General features: G+C 40.6%; 1 protein-coding gene across 2 annotated transcripts; it reads right to left on the bottom strand.

Annotated features, from left to right (window-relative positions):
• Positions 1-32: 32 nt before the first annotated feature.
• Positions 33-27,215, bottom strand: MBTPS1 (membrane bound transcription factor peptidase, site 1). 2 transcript variants are annotated; one of them, XM_074881143.1, is made up of 23 exons: positions 27,161-27,215; positions 24,688-25,180; positions 23,275-23,532; positions 22,659-22,862; positions 22,178-22,288; positions 20,745-20,854; positions 20,249-20,365; positions 19,193-19,260; positions 18,454-18,556; positions 17,566-17,717; positions 16,432-16,593; positions 15,719-15,863; positions 14,445-14,633; positions 13,674-13,846; positions 12,566-12,681; positions 10,434-10,590; positions 9,442-9,566; positions 8,339-8,416; positions 5,815-5,955; positions 3,350-3,481; positions 2,700-2,826; positions 1,888-2,018; positions 33-865 (listed from the first exon to the last, which is right to left on the bottom strand). In XM_074881143.1, exons 2-23 carry the CDS (start codon positions 24,872-24,874, stop codon positions 669-671), a joined length of 3,183 nt encoding a protein of 1,060 aa, XP_074737244.1. In that variant the 5' UTR covers positions 24,875-25,180; positions 27,161-27,215; the 3' UTR covers positions 33-668. The 2 variants fall into 2 exon arrangements, with proteins under 2 accessions (XP_074737244.1, XP_074737245.1); XM_074881144.1 differs by lacking the exon at positions 27,161-27,215 and adding an exon at positions 26,518-27,137.
• Positions 27,216-27,885: the final 670 nt, after the last annotated feature.

Raw genomic sequence — 27,885 nt, 5'->3', positions numbered from 1 at the left:
ACTGGCAGTGGAAAGAAAAGCCATCTAGCACATTGTCTCAGCTTCATATAGATAACATATTTATTGAAAATCTGCTTCACCAACAACGGTGAAATCATGACCAAAAATTACAAAACATCATGGTAGTTGACTTTATAAAAATAAACTGCAGGAGTATGTCTCATTGATTTGTACTGGTCTCTCTTGCCCCCTCTCTCCTTTAATGGTGTATGTTATACTCTTCAGGGTAATACCGTTCTAGAAAATTGCATTCCGTCCAAAAAAATGCACTTGTTTTTCCTTAGCAGAGGTCCTTAAAGTGACTTTTCCCCCCGCCCTCCCCAACAATAAATATAGAAAATAGCCTCTAAACAAATAAATTTTAGTTTGGTCAGCTTAAAAAAAAAGGTCCATTTTCCCCCTCTTGGGATATGTAGTGACTAAGCAGCCATTTAAACAGTATTCAAGTCTTTGGTGGCTTCGGCTGCTTAAAGCTGCAGTTTTATGTACAGACAATCAACTGAGGTCCTTTTTTTTTTTTTCTCTCCAGAAACCAAAGACTATGAGATGATGTCAGGCGCGAATTACTAGTACGATCAGTGCCGCATTCGCTGCACCTTCACTGGGAGCGATCGATCGCCCAGGAAAGCAACCGGGCAAAGGAAGTCATCTTTGGCAAGCGAGAGCTTTCACACAGAAGGCGTCTTTGGTGGATGAACCTGTTGCATAAGCTGCGGTCGTTTCACTCGCGGTTTTCGTCTCTTTGGCCTGCTCTTCGCTTTGTTGATCTGCACCACAAAGAATGCCAGCACCACCATGGCACCAAGAAAAGCAAAGACCGGAATAGTCTGTCCTACGTCCTGGTTGTACCGGCCGGGCATTATACCTAGAAAGGCAAGGAGGTTTGGAAGCGACTAGTGACCCATGAGCTACGATGTCTTTGCAGTGTTAGCGCTACCTACCAAAACGATCCAACGGCAACTCTTGTTCAAAGATGAAACAGCTCTTAATCTGATTACATTTCAGACAGGAAGATTAACAACTGCAGACCGATTAGTGAAAATAAGACAGGATGCTAATGTTACAGAAAAGCACCAGCATTTCCACCTTGACCCTATTCGGGCACGTGAAAGTATAACCCAGATTTCCCCTGCAACAACAATCTTCTGTTCTGCATCAGAAGAGAGATGCAAATGCTTGACCATAATTTTACCACTAAGTAATCCCTATAAATCACAGCAAATCCTGATGCCATGAGGAAACTGATTTTGTGCTTGCTTCAGGGACCATGCACGTACACGGTGAGGATGAGCTACCGAGACAAACCCTTCGTTTTTACAGGCATCTTTTGGTCTAGCAGCTCAGACTGGGAAAGAGGACACATGAGACTTTCAAACAACTTCCAGCTGGGCCTGCAGGGCCAAGTCCGTACAAGAGAGTAGCCCACCATTAGACTGAAAGCTGTTTCAAGTGCTCTACATCATTTGTTACTGTAACACCTTGCCCAAGGCACCATTCAGATAAAACTCTTCTGGACTCTGCTTGTGTGCACTCACACAAGGCATTTTAATTAGCAGGAGGTATCTAGCCACAGCTCTCAAGGACAGGGACTGCTGCTGACACCTGTGGGTCTGAACAGCACCAAAACAAACCTCAACTACCCAAAAACCACCCACCAAAATCTTCCTCCCAGTACGTCACGCATGCTTTCTTCTGAATAAACCATTCATATGCAAAAATATTTCTCTTGCTTCATCAGTCAGCCTTTTACAACACAGCCATACTATTATTTGCATGTTTTTCACAACTGAAAAGCCTCTCTTCTGGCTGTCCCCTGTTTGGGCTTTTTTTCAAAGCTTCTACAAAAAGCAAAGCAAAACAGCAACTTTCAAACTTTTCAATATTTACCTCCAGGAATGTCCCATGCTCCGCTTTCTCCAGGGGACAATGGTCTCACTTGGGGTCGGTTCTGTCGAAAACTGGGCAGAGCCACTTTATCAAGGTCAATTGACAGTAACTTTTGATGTTTCCAAAGGTTGCTAGAAGAAATTTAAAGACAGGGGTTTCTGCCCACTTACTTCAGCAATGCCAGGAATTTTGTAGAAACATATGGAGAATGTGACAGTTGGAACCTAGAAATAACTCACTTAGTTTGGACCCAAATGATAATCCGATCCAGTCTGTAGGTTCTGTTGTTTGCAGACCTCCAAAGTTAAATTCAGACAGCACAGGGACACACTTAGATTGGCAACTATTTGCTAACAACTCTCTTGCACACAGACTACCAAAAGTAACCATTAGCAGCTCCATAAACAAGTATGGGCTATATGCTGACACATTTTCCTTGAAGTGACTGACAAAGTGCCTCACAGAAGGAAGTTAGGCAGCAGTCCAAGAAGCTGCTTCAGAAAACTATTCCAAAGGCATGCAGTGAGGACGGATTTAAGCAAAACCGTTCACTCTAAGTTGGGATCACTCAATCACAACAGTGAAATGACTTGTGAAACTATTTTTAAAATCTCCCAGTTTCATAGTGTAGCTATAAGGTGAGTCAGAATTATTCACTGAAGAGGCATTAATCATTACTTCCTCTTTGCAACCTGATATTTCTCTAGGAAAGGCATTCTAGCTGTCCCTTTCAGAAGCAGATGGGACAAGTAATTCTTCAGTTGAACTCAAGTGAGACTTCTTGTATAACTATAAGCAATATGTATACTAACCTGGGGGCTGTTTCATTCAAAGGCTGTGGTTTGGCCCAGGACAGGTGAGGACAAGCAGGAAGGGACCGGGGTTTAGGGTCTCCCAAGTGAGCCTCGAGCACCTTTGAGTATCGATGCAAATGGTTACCTGCAACTCACAGCAGAGACAGACTGGGTTACCAAAAGACTGGAAGGATAAGAGTTACTGACATTCGCCTCCAGCTAAAGAAAGCTGCTGTAAAACCAGGAGCTCTTTACAGTAAAGACAACTTGTAGCTAAATCTTGGTTAGAATAAACCAAAAGGTACCTTATGAAACAGTAAGACTCTGCACCTACAATGGTAGGTAATGCAAGTTTTGCTGGCAGCATGTAAGACAAGACCAAATGCTTTATACATGCTCCGTAGCTAGTAACTAGAATGTTCCCTAGCAGAACTAGGCATCTGAAAACTCCTGCTCTATGAACAGAACATTTTTCTCTAGTCGAATCACAACTATATCACGACAAATCCCTACAGTAACTGCTCTCTTCCAGTAAAACAACAGAACATTGTAGAGCTCACACCAAACTAACCTTACTGGCATATAACTCAAGGGGTCTGCCTGAGTCCTCCTAAATTCCACCCTGACGCTCCCTCAGTTGCAGACTGTTTGGTAATTAAGGCTCTCACCTTCCATCCGCTCGGGGAGAGAGTAGCCTCCTCCTGACGGTGGTCGCTGTCTGTTTTCGGAATGGCTGAGACTTGGCGGCATCACTCCATAAGAAGTGTACTGCAGGAGGGAATCCAGGAGCCAAAAGCAATCTGTGGATTTCATAGCCCCAAGCCCCAAAACAAGATATGTATTATGCCACATTTCAAACAGCTTATCTTTCTGTTTAGAAGGCCGTAACAACATTTCGAAGTACAATCAATTTTTCTGGCTCTTGTTTTTCTCCTGAAGTCCTAGGCCCAATTTCAGAAAGATGCCACTTTCAACAAGCATCCCACAACCCTGCCCCCTCAATACACAAACACAGAAATAATCTGTTCAGTCTTAAAATACATTCTCTTGTGTACCAAATCAGGCTCTTTTGGGGAGTAGGACATAAAACAACTAGTCTCAAATATGGGAATTTCAGGTTGTGCAAGGCCATCCAAGTCCCTGCTAAAATTAAGAGGTTTTTTGGTGTGGAAACACAGAAAGCTCAGAGCTTCTGATACCATTTTTAAGAGGGCAATGGAGAACTAACTATTTTTTTGAAAGGACAAAATAAATACCTTGCAAAGAAAAGTAAGAAAAAGGTAGTGTTTTCAGTGGAAAGTTACGACTCATTTGCTTTTCCAAGCTTAAAAAAATAAATAAACAAATGAAGGGGAAAGGTTCTGGCTACATCCCAGCTAAAGCAAAAGCAGTACCAACAGCAGCTGTGGCACAGACCAGGCTGGGAATCAATGCCACGATATACTGGATTGTGGTTTTCCTTTGCACTTCAACAGCACACAAACCCTCATGTTGATTTTCTCCTGAATTACTACGACCTTAATCCAGAGCTACCCCTAACAAACAAGCAATCCAGCTAGTTAACATCACAATTCTCTAAAACTTCCATTTGCAGGAGTAGGACAATCCCTTATCAGCTATTTCCACCACACAGCAAACTATTTTTCTCAGAATGTCTCCCCCCAGGAACAGTTGGCTGGGAATGGGAATTAATCTTCATAATCCTGGTGTCCCTTAAACCCTCACCTTTGATTTTTAAAGAGGTCAATCAGATTTTAAGGATTTATATTCACAAATGTTAGGAATTTACCTCAGTTAAAGCCACCGATGTCTCTGCAAGAGACACAGTTCCTGGTTCACAACTTAAAAGCTAATTTTAAAGGATTTCTTTAGAGCCTTACACCACTTCTTGCTTCACAGGTCACACTGAATTTAACAGCATTAGGGGAGCCACAAAGTGTCATTTTCTATTACAAAGCTATGTGTCTTCTCTTATGCTACGTGCTTTCGAGAACCTACAGCAAGCACGTAGGCACCAATATGTTGGTGTTACAGCAACTCACTGGAAGCCACCCAAAGACAGGTGAGGAAAAACCAGAGAACTTTCAAAGAAAAAGAAACTATTTGCGAGAGAAAGAAATGAGCTACACAGAAAGCTCCCTTAGGCAGTAAGTTCCTTTAAACTTAAATAAATTAGGCAAGGGATGGATTACATAACCCAATATTTTAAAATGTCAGTGACAAAATCTTAAAAAATTATAAATGTACTTTTCATCACAAAAGGAAAATTCAGGTTGAACATCAAATTCAGTGGAAATGCAGAAAAAGATCTCACATATTGGATTATCTTCTGCCTTTCGAGCCACAGATCTACCAGCTTGTGCTTTACATGTAATGAGAAACCCAGTCAATCTCTTAAAAATATGAAGAGTCAGATCAGACCAAGTGCTAGAAAAAAGGTTTCATAAGGACCAACCACAGTGCGTAGGCAGAGTGAATGGCTTCTCCGGGAATCACAGAAACTGCAGGCACACATAACTCTCACACTTACTATCTGGAGCTGCAAACAAATGCTTAGAAAACCCAAACAGAAATTCCTACTTTCTGACATATTTACACCAGCTGGTTTGTGTCAAAGTAGAATAACCTGAAAATAGTAATGCACAACTGAAATGTTGAACATTACTATAAATCCTCACAGAAAACACTGCAAAGGGAACAAGGCATCCTGATGAGCAAATTCAGAAGATAAAAACCACTGTACTACACAAACATTCTGAAAACGCAACTGGGGAAGAGTGGAAGCAATCCCTAATGGCCTCTTCACAACTTCAAATCAAGCATGTGTAGCTGTTAGTGCTTTCTGGAAACAAAAACACCCCAAAGAAGCAAAAAACCCCCACCAAAGCCCTGCCTCCCCCACAAAGAAACCCACCCCAAAACCAGCCCCCAAAGCTTGTGGAAGTCTTTTGTTGTAACTGCACTTTACAGCATTTTCAGTAGAGCTCTGCAGAATTGAGATTAATCCCCAGTTAGGAATATTTAGAGAGTCCCTAGAAAACAGCTACTTCTGATGGGAGCTGTAAAAACCCCACAGGACAGCTGTCAGCTTAAGACAGTAAGTAACTCTTCCTGTGGGTCAAAGCTTACACACCTTTCTGTCGATGGCTGTCATCCAAGCAATTAGAGTCGCCGTACAAAACAATTCTGCCACCACCTTCGGAAGGAACTTGGTAAAGTCCCAAAATAGGGACATTTTCAATTACAGCAGTCTCCTGTTTTAAAACTTCAAGACCTGAAGCAAAGCACAAATAAATTTCATAGCCTGCAAAGCATCAACATCAATTTACCTGTAAGTCAACACAGCCTACATTGCAAGCTTACACATGCAGCTATGCCACTCTTCATGTCACACAGTTAGGCAAAATGCTTTCAGAAACCCCATGATGTTATGATATTAAGTTTTCCTTTCTTTGGTGGAGAAGCAGAAAAAGACCTCACAACCTGGATTTTCTTCAACATGCTTGAATGAAAAATCCTAGTATTTTCAGCAGCAGGTTTAAAATCAAAACATTCTTACAAATCACTTTATGTCATTTTAGTTCTTCTGCAGAATTCTACAGGACACGGTAACTTAAGAATCAGCCATCACAGTGCACACTGCTCTTTGCCAACTTACTTTGCTGCCATGCCTACCTATTGCTACAAGAAAATCTACTATGGAACTAACAAAACAGAATAGAGACATTCCATGAAAAACAACATCTGTCTCTCTGTAAGCAATAGCTGCAAGACAAAGGCTTTGATTTAACTCGTTCAGGGGAAGCCCATTTTAAAGACTGCTGGGCTTGGATCTCTCTGCAACTCTGCAGTTGCTAGTTACCCATGTACTTTCAATTCCAGAACAAAGAAAAGTACTGTTTAGTAAGAATACCTAAGCCCAAAAAAAAAAAAGAAAAAAAAAAGAGAAAAGAAACTCACATGAGTTTTTTCACCTTCCACCCCAACTTTCACCTTCCCCCACCTTTGGCAAATTTTGCTCCCTCCTCACCCCACCTGCTCTTTGAACTAGCAGGCAGAGCCAGTTTTCAGTACATCCAGCCCTGCCATGGTTCAGAGATCTGCTTCTCAGCCTTTTCTGAAACACTTGTACCAATACTGTAAAGAGTAATTTTTGAAGGAGTATCTCATTTAAAGGCCTGCCTCCAAAAGCCCTGCAAGTATCCAAATAATAAACTGTCAACCTAAAAGACATGTTTGCAAGATATTTACAATTATAATCGATGAACAGAAAAGATGAAAAAAGCACAGGAACCTCCCCAGTATGAACGGGTATGTGCAGCAAAACCCAGAGGACACCTGGCTATCAACCTTACAAATCCATCTTACAAATCCATCCAATCATTTTAACTCCTGTGAACTGAAAGCTAATAAACAGCAGGAGGGAAACCACCCGAATTCATGAAGGAACTAAAATGGAGAAATCTGGCTTTAGGTTAAAGGTTTCCTGCCTCTAACACCCATTTCAAAAAACAAAATAAGACAAGTTTCAAATGCTAAATATTTAGTCTCCTTTACTTGAGACACTGCCTTTAGATAGCAGAAGCAAAACACGAAGCTCTTTTGCTTCATGAACTGCAATGAAAAGTATTCAACAGAAAAAGCAGGTCTAGCAGGCTACTTGTCAAATTGACACTCTCTCTCTCTCACACACACACACACACACACACACACACGCATAAAGAAATACCTAAGTCACCAGCATACAGCATTCCAGGGATATCGTCTTTTCTCCAAAGGCTCACACGGATGAGCTCCTCACTGTTCCAGAAAATTTTTGCACTAGATAATCATGCCTACTGTGCATCGTAAGTAAAAAATACAATGAACTTGCTGATCTTCTCTGGCAGCTGCTGAGTTATATCAGAAGCTATGCATGTGCTTCTGCTCACACACTGAAATGCTCTATACACAGACCTGACCCGCAACATGCTAACAGCTCTGGTCATTTAGTCCTACACAGCACTTCCTAAAGGCTCATAAAACCCATGATTTACAATTTTTTTTTAAATGGCCTGCTACCATTACAGTTCTGAATTACCACCTCACAAATTCAGGTATTATGATAAAACTAAAGAAAATGGATATGCACAGAGAACAGATCACTCAAGTCTGAGAGCACGTTTCCTGTGTGCCTAAAATTTTCCCTTACGAGAGTCTAGCAGGTGACATTTTGTCTACCAAAATTTTCCTTGCCTATATCCGTAGATCACCACAGCTACCATAACACTCACACCAAATTTGGCAGTGATTAAGGAATATAATTCAGTAGCACCTGAAATCTGTGAAAAATGTGGACAAGTAACACAATTACAACAGAATCCCCTCCCCTCCAAAGATGCACAACACATGTACATGCAGATGTGTTTACATACAGCAAACACAAGACTTCATAAATACACTTGGATATTGTTGTACTATATAAAAATTGTATACAGAGTAATATTGCAGCTGCCTATTAGGCATCCAGCTACGTGTTCTAGGCAAAATGAAAAAATACCTACCTTGTCAATGTGTTTTTAAATTCATTGTTTTTACACCTTTACACTTTGTAACTGCTTGTGCACAGACTCCAAAGTTCTCCTTAAAGCACAGAAAAAAGACAAGGAAGCACATACCTTGATCTTTAAAGGTCTGTGCAATGACAATGCCATCTTCTGGAAATTTTGCAATACTGCAGCCTGATGCATAATTCACTGAAAGACATCACAAAATTGCAGTTTAGACTAAAAATGACACTCCCTCCCTTCCCACCATATGTCAGCAAGCTGTTAAAACAAGCACAGAAGAAAACATTCCCAGGAACACTGCTCTGAATTTGCGTATTTTGACCAATAAGTGTATTCACAGAGATGGCATTTCTAAGGACAGCTTTTGCAGATTCACCTTTACATACTCCTTTCAAAGCTTTCCATTTAGGAGACTCGACATTATCTTTTTAAACTGCAAAGCTTAATCAAATGCCATGAGAAACGTAGTATTTCACACTGGGTCATTATTTATACTACAGAGAACCCGTCTCCTTCAGCCAACACTGGTGAGCATATAGAGCCCTCAACACTGGTGCCTTCTCTTTTCACAGACACTTTCCAAATGAACCAGCCAGAAGACAAGAGATTTGGAAACAAAGCATGAAAACATCGAGTGACTTGGTTAGATAAAAAAAACCAACTGACTAGACCTAGAAAGTCAGAAAACAGTAAGGTCACACAGACATGTGGCCTAACCACAAAGCTTGAACTTGAAACCAATCAAACATATTCATTTCAGGGGGAACAATTCAAAAGATTACAGGAACAGGAATTTAGAAACATCTCAGGATGTTGTGATGCGTGTCTAAATTGGCATATTCCAAGGAGAAAGTCTCTATCGATTTTCTCCGTCCAGAATTTCAAATTTCCACATAACTGCAAAATTAAAACCAAAAGCTTTAACTTAGCAACTAATATTTATAGTCTAGACAAATAGAGACACACCCCAACAAGACTCTTCAAAGTATCAGCACCTGGAATGCAAGCCTAACCTGAGGACACTCATTATCGGCTCTGAAAATTTTTCACATACAATCTACAAAAGAAGAAAACATTTAAGCATGCTCATGAGACTCTTTTCACTGAATTTAAGTGGTTTCCTTGGTTCTTGCTCAATCTCAAGTCTCACAGAAAACTGTTTTCCAAACAGCACGCTGTAGCCTGTGTAGGCAACAGACTGCAGTACTCACTTTCATGATTTGCCATGGTAAAATCACCTTCGTACAGCCCGTCACTAAAGGCCATATTCCAGACAGAAAGCAGATCATTGAGAGCTGGTATATTAGCACCTCCAGTATCAGGCATCCACCACTGCCTGTAAAAATTACAGTGTAACACAGTTTAACAGTATATAGAATATGCTCCTAGAGTTTGTATAATGAAAAGTCAGGTGTGATGCAGATTTTTCCAGTCACTTAAATAATGAACTACATCTCAAAGCCTTATTTAACTCCAGGGACATGTGAGCAGCTGTCTCGCTTTGACACCAATGCTTTTGAGCAAAAGTTAAGTAGTACTAATGTAAAATTCTCAGTGCATTTCAGTTCTATGGAAAACTTCAATTTGCTAGAAAGAAATTCAGTTAGGCTCTTTGTTTAGCTAAGGTGAGGCAAAAACAATGGTTGTGTCAATTGCTTCCTATTTTTCTAATGAAGCGAAATGTTGCTTGCTCACAAACTGCAGAACAGATCTTTCTAGCTTAACAGTAACACAAAACAGCCTGACAACTACAGTAATTATGAGGGTCTTTATCACCATTGGTGATATTAGTGTATTTTCTCTCTATACAATACACTGGAATGATTTCAATAATGGGTGCACAACTTGGTGATTCTGTTTACAACGCACATTTTCTTTCTATTCTGCTCCCCAAAAGTGAAAACTTATCCATTTTTCTTTGTTTGTCAGTCTCCAATTTCTTATTTCTTTTCATTGTAAATGTTTTTCTGGGCTTTAAAGGATTATATTACAATGGAGGCCTCTGCAATCATGATAAAATAGGTAGCTATTCTCCTTAAGCTGCAGCTTAACATCAATTTTGCTCTTCAGGTAGTCCCTTCTTACAGATAGCATGCAAGCATTCAAGTACAGCATACCACATTTGGGATTTTTAGAGTAATATCTGCATAAAATGCCAATCCTATGCCATTTTATTTCCCAAAGAACTAACAGAAATCAGTACCTTGTGTTTTCATCATAAAACTTGACTTTTCTCATCACAGATGTGTTGTACCAGTCACTAAACACTATAAGTGAAAGTCCGTTATCAACATCCCTCCTCAGCTTGGTGATCTCTTCAGGAAAATACTCTTCCTCACTGTCCACCATCAGTAAAGTCCCTGTGTGTAAAAGCAAAACCAGGAGTTCACCGGGCTGTTCACTGTAATGTTACAGCTATTCAAAGAACCCATGCAAAAGTCAACACAAGCACATATTTTGCATAACATCTGGTCCATGTGCCCTGCTCTGGCAGCTCACCTAAAGAAGGCACATTTAAGGATGGGAAATATAAGACATTTCAGTTTACAAATGTATCCAAAAATTAGTTTGGCAGCATGGTATGCTTTTTGAGAGTGCTACTTATGACTTGTGCTTGTGTGGTCTCATGAACTGAATGCCTGCATATGTCGGGTGTATATTTTGCAGTTTGGTCTCACCCAAATGCTCCATAAACCAAGCCAAACTGTGGCAGAAGAGGACAATCAAGAGATTCACTGCTGACCCAAACTAAAGTGCTACTGTAGATGCTCCCCAGTCAGAAGGTTTTTTCACTGCTCCAATTCTACGAGGTATTCTGCTCACTACTGCAGATTTGCAGTCAGGTAGACAGCAATTATTCTGAAACATGGTTTGATGCAGACCTTGAAAACTACAGCTGCATTTTAGTAGACCTGACTAAAGTGCCATTGCCACTTACATATAACCCTCTCCCACTCCCTGGGAACAAGCAAGCACAACCTTCTCTGCATCACTGAAAGGCACAACCAGAAAAATACACTTTTATTCCCTGACAATATGTTTATGCTTTTAGATTGCTTCTAAATATCAAGACATTTTGTTTCTTCACTTTCTGACTGCCCAGAGAGGTGGTGGCATTTCCATCCTCAGAGACAGTGCAAATTTCAACAGGACAATACCCTGAGCAATCTGATCAAGCACTGATGCTCACCCTGCATCTCACAGTCCCTTTCAACCAGGCCAATTCTACGAGTCCAGTCAGTCTGTGTTTGGAAAGCCTTCTGATAAAGATCCCGTAGAGACCATGTTAATGACATGGACGACAGGACAGAGTGCACCCTCACCAAGTTTGCAGACAATACAAGCTAGGGAGAAGTGGTAGACGGACCACAGACCACTGCACTTTTTGCCCCCCACTTCTTCCCATTGAGGAAATTCTGGAAGATCAACAAACTACAAATCAAATGAGGTACAATGTAATGGTGAATCAGAGGAGAGAGAAGTGCCTTAATGCTGCTCTCTACCAACTATAAAACTAGAGGTCTCAGAAGATAAACTATTTTGCTACTTTTTTAAGGGCTACAACTCAAAAAGCAATGGTGAGATATTTATTGAAGACTCAAGATAAACAAAAGTTTACTACTAACAACATTTCCAGAAAACTGTCAGGAGAATGCACCCTCACTTTAGAGTCCACTGAAGAACATCACAGCTCAAATGAGAAGAGGGTCTTGTTGGAGCATGTCATGGTTAAATAGAGGGGCATATTGGAGCAAAAAAGATCATAGACTGCTTGGTTTTTCCCCTTCTTGGCAAATCTATCAAATCTCCTTCCTGATGAACACAGAAGAAACAAGCCACATACTGCTTTGCTATTGCATATGGCTGGATGGAATACTTTCCCCACTCCTTTATTTATCCGCAAAGACCAATGCTTTAAAATGCTACTGCTGAGATAAAAACCACCAGAATGGACACTTTTGATTTCAGTCTGCTATTCACGTCATGCTTCACTTTGTGCCAAATCTTTCAGCAAATACAGTTCTGCCTTTGTGGGACTGAGTACAGAGGGACTTTTATTTAACTCCCTCAGAGGTGGGCTTCCCTCACATTTTTTCATGATAAGGATAGAAAACTGCACTAATTCTACTAGACTCCCAAGCAAGCTTCTGCAGCAACACCTTACACAACCAAATAGGAGCATGTAAGTAATAAATACACCCACTGTTATAATGTTTTTCCACTACCATGAGAATTTCTCTTTGTGCCCCCACAACATTTTTAGTCTTCCAAAAACCAAGCCATTTTAGGGAGAATTTAACAGTATGAAGAACAAGGCAATTAACTCATGCTTACCATACTGACTTGCATCAAAGCATGTAAACGGGGAACCAAGAACCTCAACAAAGTACCCCATGCTCCTGAGGTGCTGGTACATATCCCTGAAGTTTGTGTGGATATGGTCACCATTCCTTAGGAAAAGAGAAAAGTGTTGAATACATTTAAATCTGGCATGCAGAAATCCAATTTAAATCCTCTAATTATAGATTACTTCCCAGTTTCCTTTCTAAAAGGTCCATTTTTTTCAAATTATAACCTGTAGTTTTCCAAGCACCATCTCCTCCTTGCAAAATTCTTCACAAATTACACTGGTTCCGAGTGCTACAGAGAAGAGTTAGTTATACAGTCAAAGCAAGAGATTAAGCGTGTTCCTTACAAAGCACATGTTTGCATGACACCACAGAGAAACACTGCTGCGGTAAAACCAGATGCTCTTCAGAGGACTTCCTCCTCGCAAAAGAGCCAGTAAGAGCAGTTCTAACTGCTAACTGGAAGGAGCACACAGGATCACCTGCAAATAATTGCTGAAACTCAGCAGAGTGTTCCTGTGCATTTGCTGTATCTGCATGCTCCAAGTAGTTTCCCAAAAGCCTGTGTCTTGGTGACTGACTCAGTTAATCCTCCTTTATACACTGTTGCATGATTCTTCCTATGGATGGTTCCCCTCTCCATCTATGAAAGACAACAGGTCAGCTGAGACTTGCCCTGCCTCGAAGAGTCTCCTTCAACAGACAAGGGGTTTCTTCTTTATGATTCAGTCTTTCAAATTTCTCATGGTTTTTTGATAAGCGAATGCTGAAGTGGCTAATAAACTGTCCCCCTTAACTTCCTGGGAGAAATCAGGGCAGAAAAAATAATGCTACGCTTTCAAAGCCAAACAAAAATCTCAGTGTCTTAAATGTGCTTTTATAAGCTTTTCATTTCATGTGAATAAAACACAGAGCACACAAAAAATCCTGCACCAAAAGCATGCAGAGTCCAAGTGCTTTTCATGGATTTCTTAGAAAAGATAATCCCATGCTACACTGGAAAAGGCCAGAGCTCTCTGGCATTCAGTAAAGTCATCCCATATCATTAACACACAATCAAGAAATACTGATTTAATAGAACCTGAGATAAATACCAATCTAATGGATCATTCTTCATCCTCAAATTATCCCTGGGGAAGTATCCTGGTGGATAACGGAGATTATGATATTGATCCCAAAGGACTCGCTTACTACGAGGTGGAGTAGGAATAATCTTCACTTTTATTGGAAGCTTGACCGTTGAAGTCTGCTCTGCACCATTCTTAGACTGAAGGACAGAACAAACTACAGTGAAATCCTTTTTCCCCACAGGAACATTCACCAGTTAACTGTGGATTGTAAAAGACCTAAAAAATGGAGGTATCAAATCTACTTTTAGTCACCAGTCCAGCTCTGGAGACAAAGAGATGACTTTTGCCTTAAATCACCATAGTATTTCTTCTGCACTCAACAGTTTATATTTATGCTCAGAATGTAAGATATTTAAAATAAGTTACAACTGTGATTTGGTTCAATCATTCAAAACCTTAAAAACTCCTCAGGAGCAATTAAGCATGGTTCCAGAAGAAATGTATTTAAGTAATCTCTTTTTTTCAAAACACATTACTTGGAATTCACAATAAACAAATGAAATTATGAAATCAGCCTCAAAGAGAGGTTTTCTGATTCTAAAGCATATCCACTTTGCAGGTTAATCCTGCTCTCAACTATACAGATCATTATTTGTACTCTTCAATTCTCTGACCCCAATCTAACGTGCTTCAAATGACGGGACCAGAGCAACCCCTTAAAAAGAAGGTATTTGTATATTGGAAAGCAGTTTTAATAATTATTAACACAGAAAAAGCAAAATGCACAGAACTTACTTCATTTTCTGCAGGGGATGATACTGTGATCATAACATGACCTTGAGCAATGCCCTCCCAAGATGCTGCTTTCTTTGCTACAGAGATCGAAATTGCCAAGTATCCAGACCAAGGCCACAACACAGGGGAGTAGGAGAAAGCCACTTCGATATTATCCCCATTTTGGGGGAGATAGGGTTGCCAGTCTGGCTGTGAAATGCAGAATACAGAACATTGGTAAAACAGTATTTGCAGTCTCTAGTTTCTGCACACATAGCGCTCTCCCTCTGCACAAAGAAATAACAAATCTTAGCTTTTCTGAAGAGTATGTCCAATGTTAAAATGTCTACAAAGCCCAAAAGGTTGATGTTGTGTCAGTGAATCAACCTAATCGTGACAGACTTAATGATCTGACCAGAGGCTTTTCAGAGGCAAGACTCTCTAAGAAGTTATATGAATAGCATACGGCCTAAGTGCACCTGTTTTAACATTTTGGCGTCCTGTGCAAAAATTCATTGGTAAGAACCCAAAATATCCCTTGGGTACCAAAGAGAGCTATGGCTATAACAGATACAGGCAAATTACCTCAGCTGTGTCTGAGTATTACCACAAGCTAATGATGTTGGATAAGAGCTCCAATGCCCCTTAATGTAAGCTTTAACCTAAAACAGACCTCAGGATTCACACTAAAATGTTGAAATTAAGCTCATTTACATTGGCTAGAGTTTTGGCCTTATTTAACTTGTATCAATTCTACATTTAAACTTACTTAAAGCTTAATAAAAAAAAGATTTAAAAACCTCCCTAGTCAACCAACATGCTCAACATCACTCGTGTAAAAGAACAGGTTTTGCAGCAGACCTTGGTAAGTTACATTCAGGTCGTCTTGACCCATGCAAGAGGCATGATTTATAATGTCAGGATTCTTTACTGAGCTTGCTTATGCTCCAGCCCAAAAAAAAAAAAAAAAAGATGGGGAAAGTCTATCCAGAAGATTTTAAATGCTACCAGAGAATACAAAGAAATCTCTAAGTACCTGTCAATCCAAACTGGTTTTACAAAGATAAAACAGTACACGCCCCTGTAACCAGTGCATTGCTTGAAAACTTGTAGACAGCTTATGTTGACAAATCTTACTAATCTGGGTGCGTCCTTTAAAATCAAACACGTTGCATCTCTTGCTCTCAGCAGTAAAAAATCTGATTTGTTCTATGAAATTCATAGCTAAAATAGTCTTTTCTGGGAAGCTTTGAGCAACATTAATAGTCAGAACTTGGAACAACATTAAGTCTTACCTTGTCTACAATTCTCCCAGTGACTCCCATACCATTAAGGATAGTAACATTAACAATGGTTGGCATCCCTCCATAATATATGGGCTGAGAACAATAGGGCCACATGTAGGGACATTCTGTCAAGTCAATATAGCTTGGACTCAAACTACAGCAGGATGGAGAAGGTAAAATTAAAAAAAAAAAAAAAATCAATAAACAGAAGAACATGCCACTATACAGAGCTGTGAAAAAATTACAGATAAAACATGCCAGTCATAATCACTCTATCAAGCTCTCACCTCACTTCCCAAATCTGACCCAAAATCTTGCTCCCATCCTCTCTAATTTCTTTTTTAAAGTTTTGTGAAGATTTTCACACACACAAACTTTTCAGTACAGTGAGATTGTTCTTATTCTCAAAAGTTAAAATTTAAGTACTTTTCTTTTGTGTTCTAGGTTACATTATTCATAACATCTGAGGCTAGAAGAGAAAGTAATTTAGCTCTCACAGACACTTCGTCCCGTACACTGCTATAACTTAGGCAGAAAATACTTTGACTTTTCATCCATTCTCTTGTCAAAATTCATGCTTCAGGATTAAACAAAATCTGTGGAAGTTCTCGTTGTTGCATAAGCACAGATTGCTCAACTGAGTTATACATGCATCACCTGCTCTCTTAAAAGAATACAGCAGATTATAGTGTATCGTTGATTAATTAAGGATTAAAATTAACCTGGCCTGTGGTTTATAGCTGTTGAGGATCTGATAAGCTCTCAGAAGATCCAACTTGCCATGGCCTTGTTCAAACATGTTGACTCCAGGAAGTCTACGTGCTGATGCAATAAGTGCCTGCTTCATACTTGCTGGATTCACCATTTCACGCTTCTGAACTGTGCTGAAATAGGAAACAATAGATCACATTAGGTGGCCTTTAGTCTAGTTTCTAGCTAGCCTTGTTTACCATTCTGCCTTAACAGTAATTTGATTTAAAGAAAATGCAATCAAAAATCAGTTTGCTGTAACATCTTCTGTTCGCATGTGTCTATTATTACTTGATTTCTCACTGGAACAGCTGAAGAAGAGTGACAAGTTTCTGACACATTTCTCTTAAAAACTAGTATTACGTGAATTTTTCTCCTTACAGTGTGCTCCATGACCAGCAGTCGTTACAATCAGGACAGTATCTTTAAAGGCTGAATAAAATGCTCTGAAAATCAAAGTCTCTGTAACTGGAAACTTGCTGGTATCTTTCACAACATGACTCTTCCAGGGGGGAAAAATACCTTTGCTGTTCAATGAAAACCACACAATTTTATGGAGGAAATACGATGACTTTGAATTTTTGGTGTGTTTCTCAAATAAGGGTTCATCTCATTCTTATGTAGTAGCAATGACAAACACAAAGTACAGACTTGCAACTCCCACCTTCCTTTCACGTACTTCAGTGTGCAACAGATGACTTACGTGATCAGCTAATAGCCATAAAACCCTGAATCCTATAAAATTCCCAAGCACTTAGATAATTATCTGCTACAGGTGCCTACTTTGAGCAGCCTGCTCTTCTACAACACAATTGACTGAGGCTCAGCAATTCAATATGATTAAAAAATGTGACAAAACTACTTTGTTCTCCCTAGATATATTTTCAAAGACCTAACTATTATTCAAAACAGTTCTCGAGTTTTTCCCAGGAATTTTAGAGCTAGCCAGACAAGGTAATGTCTCAGGCAGAAGAACTCTGATTTCACCCTCCGAGTTTGTTTTCCTACCTCTAAACACAATTTAGTTTTATTTGGTGGGTTCTTTCAAGGGCCTTTAAGACCCTCCTGCATCAGTATCTTTTCAGAGATTCTCATTTAAGACCTACCTTACTAACAAAGTAACAGCACCTGCCACCACAGGAGATGCTACGCTTGTCCCAGAGAGCGAGCGGCATCCACCTTTCATACCAGAACCTCTCACTCCAGAGCCGTAAGTAACAATATCAGGCTTCACTCTACCGTAACCTCCAGGCAGCTCCTGTGAAAGAAAATGGATGGATTATTGTACTAATACATAACAAAGACTGGTTGCTTCATCTGGGCACTTAAACTGCAAGTCATTCAGAAGTAAAATTATCAACTAAATTAGCTGAGGTTCAGCATCACGGAATAGCAAGTAACACCTAAAGAAGGCATTTACAACAGGTTTCAAAGTCAATATTACTGCCAATTACTTTAGTATCTACACTAAGCTTGAAACCACTGACAAGATGATAACCACACTGCTACCTGACAAATGAACGAGGTGCAGCACAAACAGAAATGTGTAATAGTCCCCTTAATCAAGATCACAGTGCATTCTCATCTGAACACGTGTACAGTACCCATCACCTCAGTTCAACAGGCAAATAACTGCAATGTTACAGGTAGCATCTGGAAATCCTAGGGTTTTTAAACTAAAGAAAGGACAAGAGCAGGCCTTCCTTTTTGCAGATTTAACCACACAGGCAAGTCCTCACAGTAAATCAAAAGGTACAGGACATTTTACAAATACCTCAAGTGGTCAAGATTAATGATGAGAAACCCTGCAAAGAACATTAAGCTTCTTGCTTGAAGACTTACAGTCTTTAACTATTCTGATCTTTGATGAAATCTTTTATCACTGGTTATTCCACACATACCATCTACACAGGACTGCCCCTTCAAAAAAGGTTCCCTTTCCAAGGCTCTTATTTTGGCTGCAAATGTGGCTGGCCATAGTTGAAATATCTTACCCAAGTGGTCATTCCCCTTGAGGAAAAGCGAGCTATATTATCTTCAAAGTCAATGCCACCAACTCCAATCACATCCATCTGGTCAGCAGGGTTATTGAGAGTCCTAGAACAAGTTGGGAGATAGGAAGAGCAAAAAAACCCCAAACAAACCAAAAAACAAGACACAGTCTTAAGTTTACCCTGCTAACGGACATGCTGCCATCAGATTTCTGTCAGACCCTATTTTTAACCTCCACAGAAACAAATTTTGGTCTTATCTGGTACAGTTATACTTTACAAGCAAGAGCAACTTTTCAGGCAGTTAGTATCTCAGTAATGAACTCAGTAACTACCAAACCATGTATCTTGAAAAAAAACCAAAATCTATTTTTAGGCATTTATTTTAGAAATATACCACAAATCACTCTGGTTTGATCCCTTCTATATTCCTTAAGCCCAAGATCAGTACTCAAAGATGTTTGCTCACACTAACAGGGAAACTGTCAGTTGGAAGTACTGCCATTCTTCCTTTACTAACTTTCCACTGTTTCAATGAAAATATTTGGCTAAGTACTTCACAAACTGCTGTGCTACTTCAGCAAGTGAAAAAGGCAGTGGAAAGAGTTTAACTTGAGTCACTTTCTATAAACAGATTACAGAAAAAAGGAGGAGGGAAAACTTCCTGACCAAGCACAACTACTCCCAAAAACATATAATAACAATGTATTTGCTTTTCTTTGAAGTGGTCATTGAAACTTACCCATACAAAGGGCCATCATTGCCAATAGCAGAGACCATGATGACATTGTTAGCCGTCAGTTCCCATACCTACAAAAAAATAACGTTTACAATAAGGCTCTACCACCAAAAAAGAGACTTTTCTAACACACATACACTCCATGGGGCCTGACATAAGAAAACAATAAGTCCAACCCCTCTTTCTTACTGAGATTTATAAAATACATCTCACTGGTATATTCAGTATTAAGCTCCAAACTTTCTTAAGATTATGTGACCAATAACCCAGCCTCAACAGCAACACTGCCAATCATACGTATTTAGGTGAAAATAAGAAAAAACTCCTGCCCATAACAAAGTGAGATGCCAAAGTCAAATTATTCTAAATCCCCTCCAGTAATACTCCGGGGAGAGTAGTGAAGTCACTGTCAAACTACATTTTAGTGCAGGTTATCATAAAAAAAAAAGAAGAATTTCTACGACTCAAATCCCTTAATTACCCTTTACAAAGAAAGAGTTTATCCTGTTTTAAAATGTAAGTTAGTTCACTTAGTGAACTTAGCTTGTGAAGGACAGATCAACAATTTAGGGAACATTTACAAAGACAAAAACCTAATTCCACCTTATTCTGAAACAAATCTCTTTATCACATATCTGAGTCAATTACCTGTACTTTTTACCTATTTGTTCTTAAACAATTTGCTGATAAATTCAGACTATACGTATTTTTACCATGAAATAAATTAACCGTGCAGAGATTTAAAAAAAAAAAAGGTGGATTTCAGTTAAGCTTCTTCTATTAAGGGCCTACTTAGTTGCCTGCTTGGGAATCACACTTCCTAGCAGGACATACAGGATTTTGTAAAAGGGCATGCTTCCATAGCTCTGTGAATATTTGAGTTGTGTCTGGGGTTTTTTAACCCATTCCTTAAATATATTCCTAAAAGCCTGTACACTGTACAAAATTTCTCTCATGTAAATGAAACCGTCAGCAGCTGTGGCAAACAAGCAGCTCTGCAAGTCCAGCATTAGTGTGAGGGACTTAAACACCAGGACCATTTTATTTCCTCATACTAACTTTGTCCACAAATGGATGATCCATGAAGTCTGGCCCACCAATACTTAGATTCAATACATCTATCTTCTTTAAAATTGCATAATTAAAGGCATCCAGAAACCAAGATGTATATGAAACCTATGGAAGAAAGAGGGGGGAAAAAAGCTATCATTGGAAAATTCAGTGATTCCATGAAAATACAGACTTCAGAGAGGAGAAACAACACCAAAATAAAGCACAAAACTGACAATCATCTCCTAGCATTTCTAGTGCTCAGTACATATGAGTGATTGCTCCAACACTACACAGATCAGACTACCACACATTAGTTCTGAAAATTATAGCAGATTTGGAAACTGTAAGACATCTTGTACTAAGTCTCTTAGAAAGATGTATCCTTCTCACTTATCAAAGAAAATATGTCAACATTTACAAGTACTTGCAATATTCCTAAAGGAAAAATTAATACAGCATTAATCTGTAAAGGTAGAAATTGAAACACCTGTAAAACAGCTACCTGGTTATTGGTGAACACTCTGAAAATGTGCAGTTCTGCATTTGGAGCAAATCCCTGGCATTCTCTCATGCTGGCTATCACACCTGCTACAAAAGTCCCATGGCCTAAACCTATCACAGGGAGAAGGAAACAAAGCAAGATGTTAGAAAACAAACCGTTTCATTGTCAAGGATTTGTACTGTTAAACACCGCCTATACCAAAATTCACATCAATCTAACAGACTTCACAATAACCCTGGGTTCAATCCTAGTCTTCTTGTGTCATAGTTTGCTACTGGCTTCAGTAGGGCCAGAATTTCCAGTACTGTCTAGCCAAACAATCAGCTGATGAAACTCTGAGTGATACACTCTCCAGTCTATCCACTCCTGATTGCTACCAATGAAATCAAGAGCCACACAAAGCAGTCATGAAAGAAAAAGGTTATTTTGGAAAACACAAGTCACAAGGTCAATGTATTTTTATGTAAACTCCTTAAAATATTTTTATCCTGACTCTGCAATAACCATATTTTTGGTTATTATAATACTATATAATCATAAGATGAAAAATAAGACAAGAAAACATTTTTTTTTTTCTGCCTCCCAAAAAATAATTTAGCTTTTGCTTTATGGGACTGCATGCATTATATTTCTGTGCTCCAAATCTGCCTGTTCAGCAACCACCTGGGCACAGAACTAATAGAAAGTGCTACAAAAAGCAGGTGCTGCGATGCAAAGAAATACTATACAGGACAAAACTATGGAAGTGCACACAAGACTGAGCAAGATATGTATACACCTTGAACTCTAAAGCGATTAAAATGCCATCTCACTGACCTAGACTGTGTGATGTTAATGATCTGTGAAAGCATACGGTCAGGGCAAGTTAGGGTTGACATATGAAAAAGGAACACAAACATGCTACGGAAAATAAAAAAGTTCTTTGGAGCACCTATGGGCATAAGTCAGCGTAATGTTTGTTGATGAAAACTATACAGATTAGAAAAACTTTACAGGAAGGTGCCAAAACTCTGAATAGTTTAGGACTGCACAGTAAAGAAGGAAAATGCTCTCCCTCGTAAGTATGGAAATACATATGCACTGTGAAACAGCAAAAAACATAAAAAGGAACAGGAAAGAAACAGCTTTGTGGGGTTTGCCCTCACCTCCACCTACACATTTATGCCCGCATAATGTCTTCTTGCCTTGACATTTTTCAAATGCTATGATGAAATGTCACATATGATTCAAAGGAGACTTATGCAACACCCTCCTCGAACCTTAATACTCCTCCTTCAATTTGGTATGAGTACAAAGAGCTTGGGACACTGCAAAACTAAGCTTAATATCAGTTTCAACAGATGTTAGTACCACAGCAGCAACAGCAGTTTTACAATGGGAAACAGAACATGCCAGTGTCAGGAACAGTTGGACAATTGCGCACAGCAACTCACCGTCATCCAAGGTTCTCTCGTTAGTCCAGTTCGTTCTCTCCTTTACATTTTTGAAATGTGGATGTTTCTCACTCAGACCAGTGTCAAATACTGCTACTCTTACACCAGCACCTATAATAGAAAAGCATTGCTTTTTCTGATTCAGCTTCATAGCAACTCTATTCTGTCAAGTCAAAGAAAATGTTTACATTTAATGTAGCATGCAATTTACAAGCTCAGTAAGTTATAGATCTTAAAGAAAATATATTCCAATTCAGAAACTCAACCACAGATTATAAATATGACCGATTTCTCTTAAGTACAATACACACAATACACACATACTTCATAAGTATACAATGCATCTCAAAACAAAATATATCTCAATCTTTCCAGAACTGGCACCCAATGAGAGATTAACACAGGCCAATTAGCCTTTCCTTACACTTCACTTGTTTTTTCAAAGAAAGTAATTGCTCTAAGCCAACAGACAAAAGCATACCTGTGTAACCCATCTGCCAGAGGACATCTGCCTGCAAGGTCTGAGCAACTTGGCGTGGGATAGCTCTTAGCAAACGCCTGCTTGAGTGTCGACCCGTTGCATGCCAGAAGCCAGAACCTAAAGAAAGACTTGCTCTTCTCAAGGGACGAGACGACTGCCATTTTTGAGTCCATCTGGTTTCATTGCAGTGCAACATTGGATCAGCTACGCAGAATGAGGATGAAGAAAACACAGTATGAGGAAAACCACAAAAGATTAGCTTTTAATGCAAATACACACATCATACTGTTACAACAAAAATTTCAGACAAGTGAGTATCCATTTTCTCTGATCAAAATCAGTCTGTTTTATCTACTAGGGGTATAGTGGTCCATAGCCTCTGGTAATCGACTGCTGCAAAAGAAATGTTTCTACGTTGCAGTTGGGACTGTTGCCACACTTTAGCAAAGGTATAACAAGACCCTGATGATTTTATAGGCAAAAGAATAGATTTCTGTAAAGTAAAGAAAAACTGTAGGGCACTTCTCATTTGTGTAATGCTAAGCTGATGGTCTGAAATAAGGCCGAGAAGACTTTTGCAAAGCAGATCTCATGCAACCATACAAAAATTACTTACACTCAGAATATTTGAGTGATCGGAAGACCTTCCGCTGAGGTGTTACACGCTTGATGTTTGGATGATCTTCCAGTGTCAATACTCCATCCTTCTGTTTCTCATTGATCTGAATAACTTCAAAATCACTAGGATAGTCACTGGCTGGGTTGTTGCGTGGTACAATCCTCCAGTTCTCAATATCACTACTTTTTAGTGCACTTGAAATAAATTTACTTCTAGCTTTAGCTGTGAAGTATCCATTAAAAGCCACAATATACTCTGGAACAAGAGCATAACTTATCAGAACTGATGCTTAAGCTGCTTACTCATGCATTCACATCACAAAGGTCCAAATATTTCTTTTTTTCTTTATCCAGAACAAATAATCACAATCTGAGGCACTTTTTTGTTGCTTTTTGAAATCTGTAATTTATTTCTGCACTATATGCTTTTTTTTTTTTTCATTAGAAAACCTGAAAAACACAACAAAATCCTTTGAAAGGAAGGTAGAATTGTAAATATCATGGAAAGCTGAAATGAAGGGGGCGAGCTGGGGTGACGTAACAGACTTAGTTACATCCAGCAGTACAAACAACTGCTTGATATGCCAATTCAGTATGCTTCTTGACATGTATGAATTAAAGACACCTAGCCTGTATATGGTATCGAGTTTTAGTGCAAATTACTGACACCAAGTACAACACACACAGCGAAAGAAGCCAGTCCCAACAGTCCAGTCCTTGATCTGGATTAGTGATTTGAGAGTGGACCTCAGCCCCAGCTCACACCACCACATTCACCACAGTAAGTCTTCGGCTAACTATGCACAGAAATGTCACTAGGGCCGTCCTGCCTGTAGGCACCCAGGCACACACAAGCTTCACTGCAGAAACATTATGGGTACCTGAAGCACTAAGTGGACGCAGGGTCAAGGCGATCCTTCGCCATCTCAGTGGTGATAGCTGCCTCACTTTGCCTTTCACCTGCTCCCCTCACAGTTATCTTTGCAATTTTTCCATGTGTGTATTATCACTTCCAAACTTTTTCTTGAACAAACCCACAGAGATTTCTTGCCTTTCTCACCCCTTCAAGGCCCACTTGTGGTTACATTTCATAAAAGAGCCTCAACCATACCACCGTTCGGGTTGAAACAAACAGCTACTAAATACACCAGAGCGACCAGACTTGCCCACCTGAGCCTTCGCACTCTGTTTAACATCCTCTTTATTTCCCCCTCTTTTCCTTCTCTTGTGCTTTGAATCTTGTCTCCAGTTAAACCAAGAGCCTTTCTCTTTTTGAATATAGAGAATTTATCAGACAATATGCTTCCACAGAAACTCTCTGAATGTTACAATTACACAAACAGCACAAATCAGTAACATACACTTGAACTTCACAGGGATATTTTTTTTTTACTGCTTAACTCTTTATTACCATGCTCCACGACTGTCGAAGTGAATTCCACTTTCAAAGTAAGGCGGGAACATCCAGGACATATGTGAGCCTCATGAGAGGAATTCCCCAGTCTGGTACTGAAGTGTTTTTTGCCACAGAGTAAAATAACAACCAGAACAAACCAGATGTTTGCAAACTTCATGGTCATAGAAGAAAATGGTTTCATTCCAAAAATTCCAGATATTCAAATCACAATTTTCTTCTTTATAAACTAGTTCATTTTTGTTTCAGTAAACGTTGCTTTCACTGTGCTGATCAACTGGATATTCTTAAAGCTGTGTCCAAAATAAGTAGAGATTTCATGGTCTTTTGAGGTAAAGCCTTATAAACAGGCTCATTTCTTTCTACGCTTCTTCTCCATTTTGTATTAAAGGATTCGGTCACTCAGGATGTGGTAGCTGAGTCCTGTACTCCATTTCTGATGGCAAAGTTAACTCCCTAGAAGAATTAGCAAAGTTGATTGCAAGCCAACCTGTAAGGCAGGGCAATATAGAAAATAATTAGATTATATTTGTCCAAATGTGTAGCCTCAAAATCACAAAAGATAGACACCTTTGGCAGTATTATAAATAATACAGAAAAAGTTGTTCATATGTTTCATTTAGTAATTTTTCACAAACTCTCAAGTCTCTTCCTTGCTTGCCCAGACCACATGTGGAACACTCAGGCATTAACCTGACAACAGAACAGGCAACAGTGACAACCAAACTCTACCACCCGGTGCGTAAAGGGTGTGTGAAAATAACAAAATGATGTGCCAGGCCCATGGCAAGGAAAAAGTAAAGCGCAAAATAAAATATTAACATGATAAAAAGTGTCCACAGATGCTTAAAAGAGCATGGTGGCTTTTTTCCAGTCAGAAACATGGCAAATAGAAATTCTGCTATGGCATGTCATTTTACCCAAGGAGAATCAAATTCAAAGTCTGTGACAAGGGTTGGTAAGGACAAGAAATACTACAGGAAGCAAACTTTCAGTCCCTGTGCTTGTAAGAGAAAATCAGCATTAAAAAAGTCTTTCACATTTTCTTGAGGTGGGATGTGAGTTACTACAACATGGGCACATGAGAAAATAAGGGCTGGGATTACAGATGTAATAATGTGAAGTTCAAGGAAAGTGTTTTTCACGTGGAGGGGAAGCTTCTTGCCTTTACATTCCGAGGTGCAGCAAGCATTTGAAAAAACTTGCAATGCTGGTACTTTTTTAAATTCCAAACATTTCACTAGCAATAGATAAAAAGCCATTAAGAGATGAGTGAATGAGTGAAGAGAAACATTTTTGTCTGGTCTGTCACACCACATGGAAAAGCAGAGCAGAACTACGTTGCTGCAGTGACCAGGACTGAAAAGCAGGAGCGTTATCAGGAGATTCACAGTATTTAGGAGAATGATGGGCTGACTTCACAGCACAACAGAATGAATCAAGTCTGCATGTGACAGCTGTTACTTTGTTTTTATTGAGCATTCTCAAGTATTTCTTGTAACAGGGCTAGAATTCCCCTCTATTTCTAGCTGACTGACAACGCCATGACAGACTCTGAACTGCTTGGGATTACAAAGCTCCCTCTTCATCCCGAAACTAAACACAGTTACAGTACATTGACACTGATCTTGGCTGAGCTCTGCCTACCTTATCACTTTGTTGGCTTATAAACTCTAGAGTAATAAAATAAGAAAAACAACTCCACAAATGAGCAAAACATTCTTACAGCTGATAACAGATTGTATGTAAGCCCGATGCTGAAACATGATGGAAACTAAGAGCAAGGGAACAGCACGCTCACAGCTTTATTCAGTTTAATACCCTTACCGTGTGGAGCTGCATAGGAACCTAAACTTGCCAACTTGTCTGTCCCCTAGAACAGCTACACTTGAAGTTACTTCCTGTTTTTTCTGAAGCGAGGGTACCCCAGGCCGGGCGATGGGAACTCCGCAGAGCTCGCCGGCTGAGATCTGCTCAGAGAGCAGCGGCGGAGAGGCTTCGGGCCACGGGCAGCAGAGGAGCCCTCCCCTTCAGGGAGCTCTGCCCGTGCTCAGCGCGCCACAGCCAGCGAACGAGTAAACTCATCTATTCGGTGCCCGTTACCGCGGGTCGTTAGCGCCGTCTCGGCGAGAGCAGCCGGGCGCCGTGCGCGGCAGCGCCGCCGCTCCCAACCCGCTCCCCGGCCGGGAGAGGCTGAGGGGGTAGCGCCAGCCAGCCGGAGAGCGGGGAGGGCTCCGCGCTGCAGCCGCGCGGAGCACGGCGGCGGACGAGGCAGCCCCAGAGACGAGGCGAAGCAAGCACCGGGAACGGCGACCGGGTGCTGCAGGCCCGGGTGCTGCCCGCCCCGCGCCCCCCAAAGCTTGACAGCACAGCGTTCCCCCCAGCCCGCGCACAGAAGCGGCGCGGCGGAAGCAGCAGCAGCGTCGCCGTCCCACTCTCGTCCCCCGCTGCCCCCTCCCGCCGCGCTCACCGTGCCGCCGCCGCCGGGCCTGCCGCCGCCATTTTGCGCACTGTTTACCACAGCGCTCTCGCGAGAGCCCCATGGCGGCCGGGCGCGTGCGCAGGGCGCGGGGGGGGGGGGGGGGGGGGGGGCTGAGCGGCAGCGCGCATGTGCGGGGCGGTGGCAGGGCAGGGCCTGCGGTAACGGACAGCGCTGTACGGACCGGGAGGCCGCCGCCGTCCGAAGGTTGTCTGAGAAACTGAGTAGTCAGATGTGGCTGAGTCGGGTCTAACTCCTGCAAGGAAAACTTGAGGCGTGGATGTTATCGGCGGCGATGGGCAGGCAGCGCCTGAGGAGCTAAGAGAGAGAGGGGAGTCGGGATGTTCTACAGCTTCACATTTCTCAAGCTTTATTTAAGCCTTTGCTAAAAATAAATGTGTTTGTTTAAATCCCGTTTACAAACAGGCATAAATCATTATTAGCAACACCGAATATATACTTTTTGCACAATTGAAGCAAACCGCTTTCAGGGCCAGAGAACAGGAGGTCAGCGGCCGACAAACTCACGGAACGGGTCCCGCCCCTGACCGCTCCCCATTTTCTTCCCCCCTCCCTCCCAAAAAGAACTGAGAATAGGGGCAGCAGCAACGGAACTGGAAAAGTGTCAAGAGAGGGAACCCCTTCGTTATAAAAATCACAGCCTGAATTTCCCTCTGGACAATAAATTCAGTATCTTCCTACACGGCCCTGCAAAT

The sequence above is a fragment of the Strix uralensis genome, chromosome 12 (assembly GCF_047716275.1).
Source record: "Strix uralensis isolate ZFMK-TIS-50842 chromosome 12, bStrUra1, whole genome shotgun sequence".
Lineage (NCBI taxonomy): Eukaryota > Metazoa > Chordata > Aves > Strigiformes > Strigidae > Strix > Strix uralensis.
The sequence above is the reverse complement of the archived record's forward strand: the minus strand, read 5'-3'. Positions and strand labels throughout refer to the sequence as shown.

What these genes read in the sequence shown, in the direction of transcription:
- MBTPS1 (XM_074881143.1), bottom strand. Translation starts at nt 24,874, where the DNA reads ATGAAACCATTTTCTTCTATGACCATGAAGTTTGCAAACATCTGGTTT. An exon ending in CGAGAGAACCTTGGATGACG is followed by an intron (nt 20,855 to 22,177) that starts GTGAGTTGCTGT and finishes TCCCTGTGATAG; the next exon opens with GTTTAGGCCATGGGACTTTT. An exon ending in GCTGTTACTTTGTTAGTAAG is followed by an intron (nt 16,594 to 17,565) that starts GTAGGTCTTAAA and finishes TTCCTATTTCAG; the next exon opens with CACAGTTCAGAAGCGTGAAA.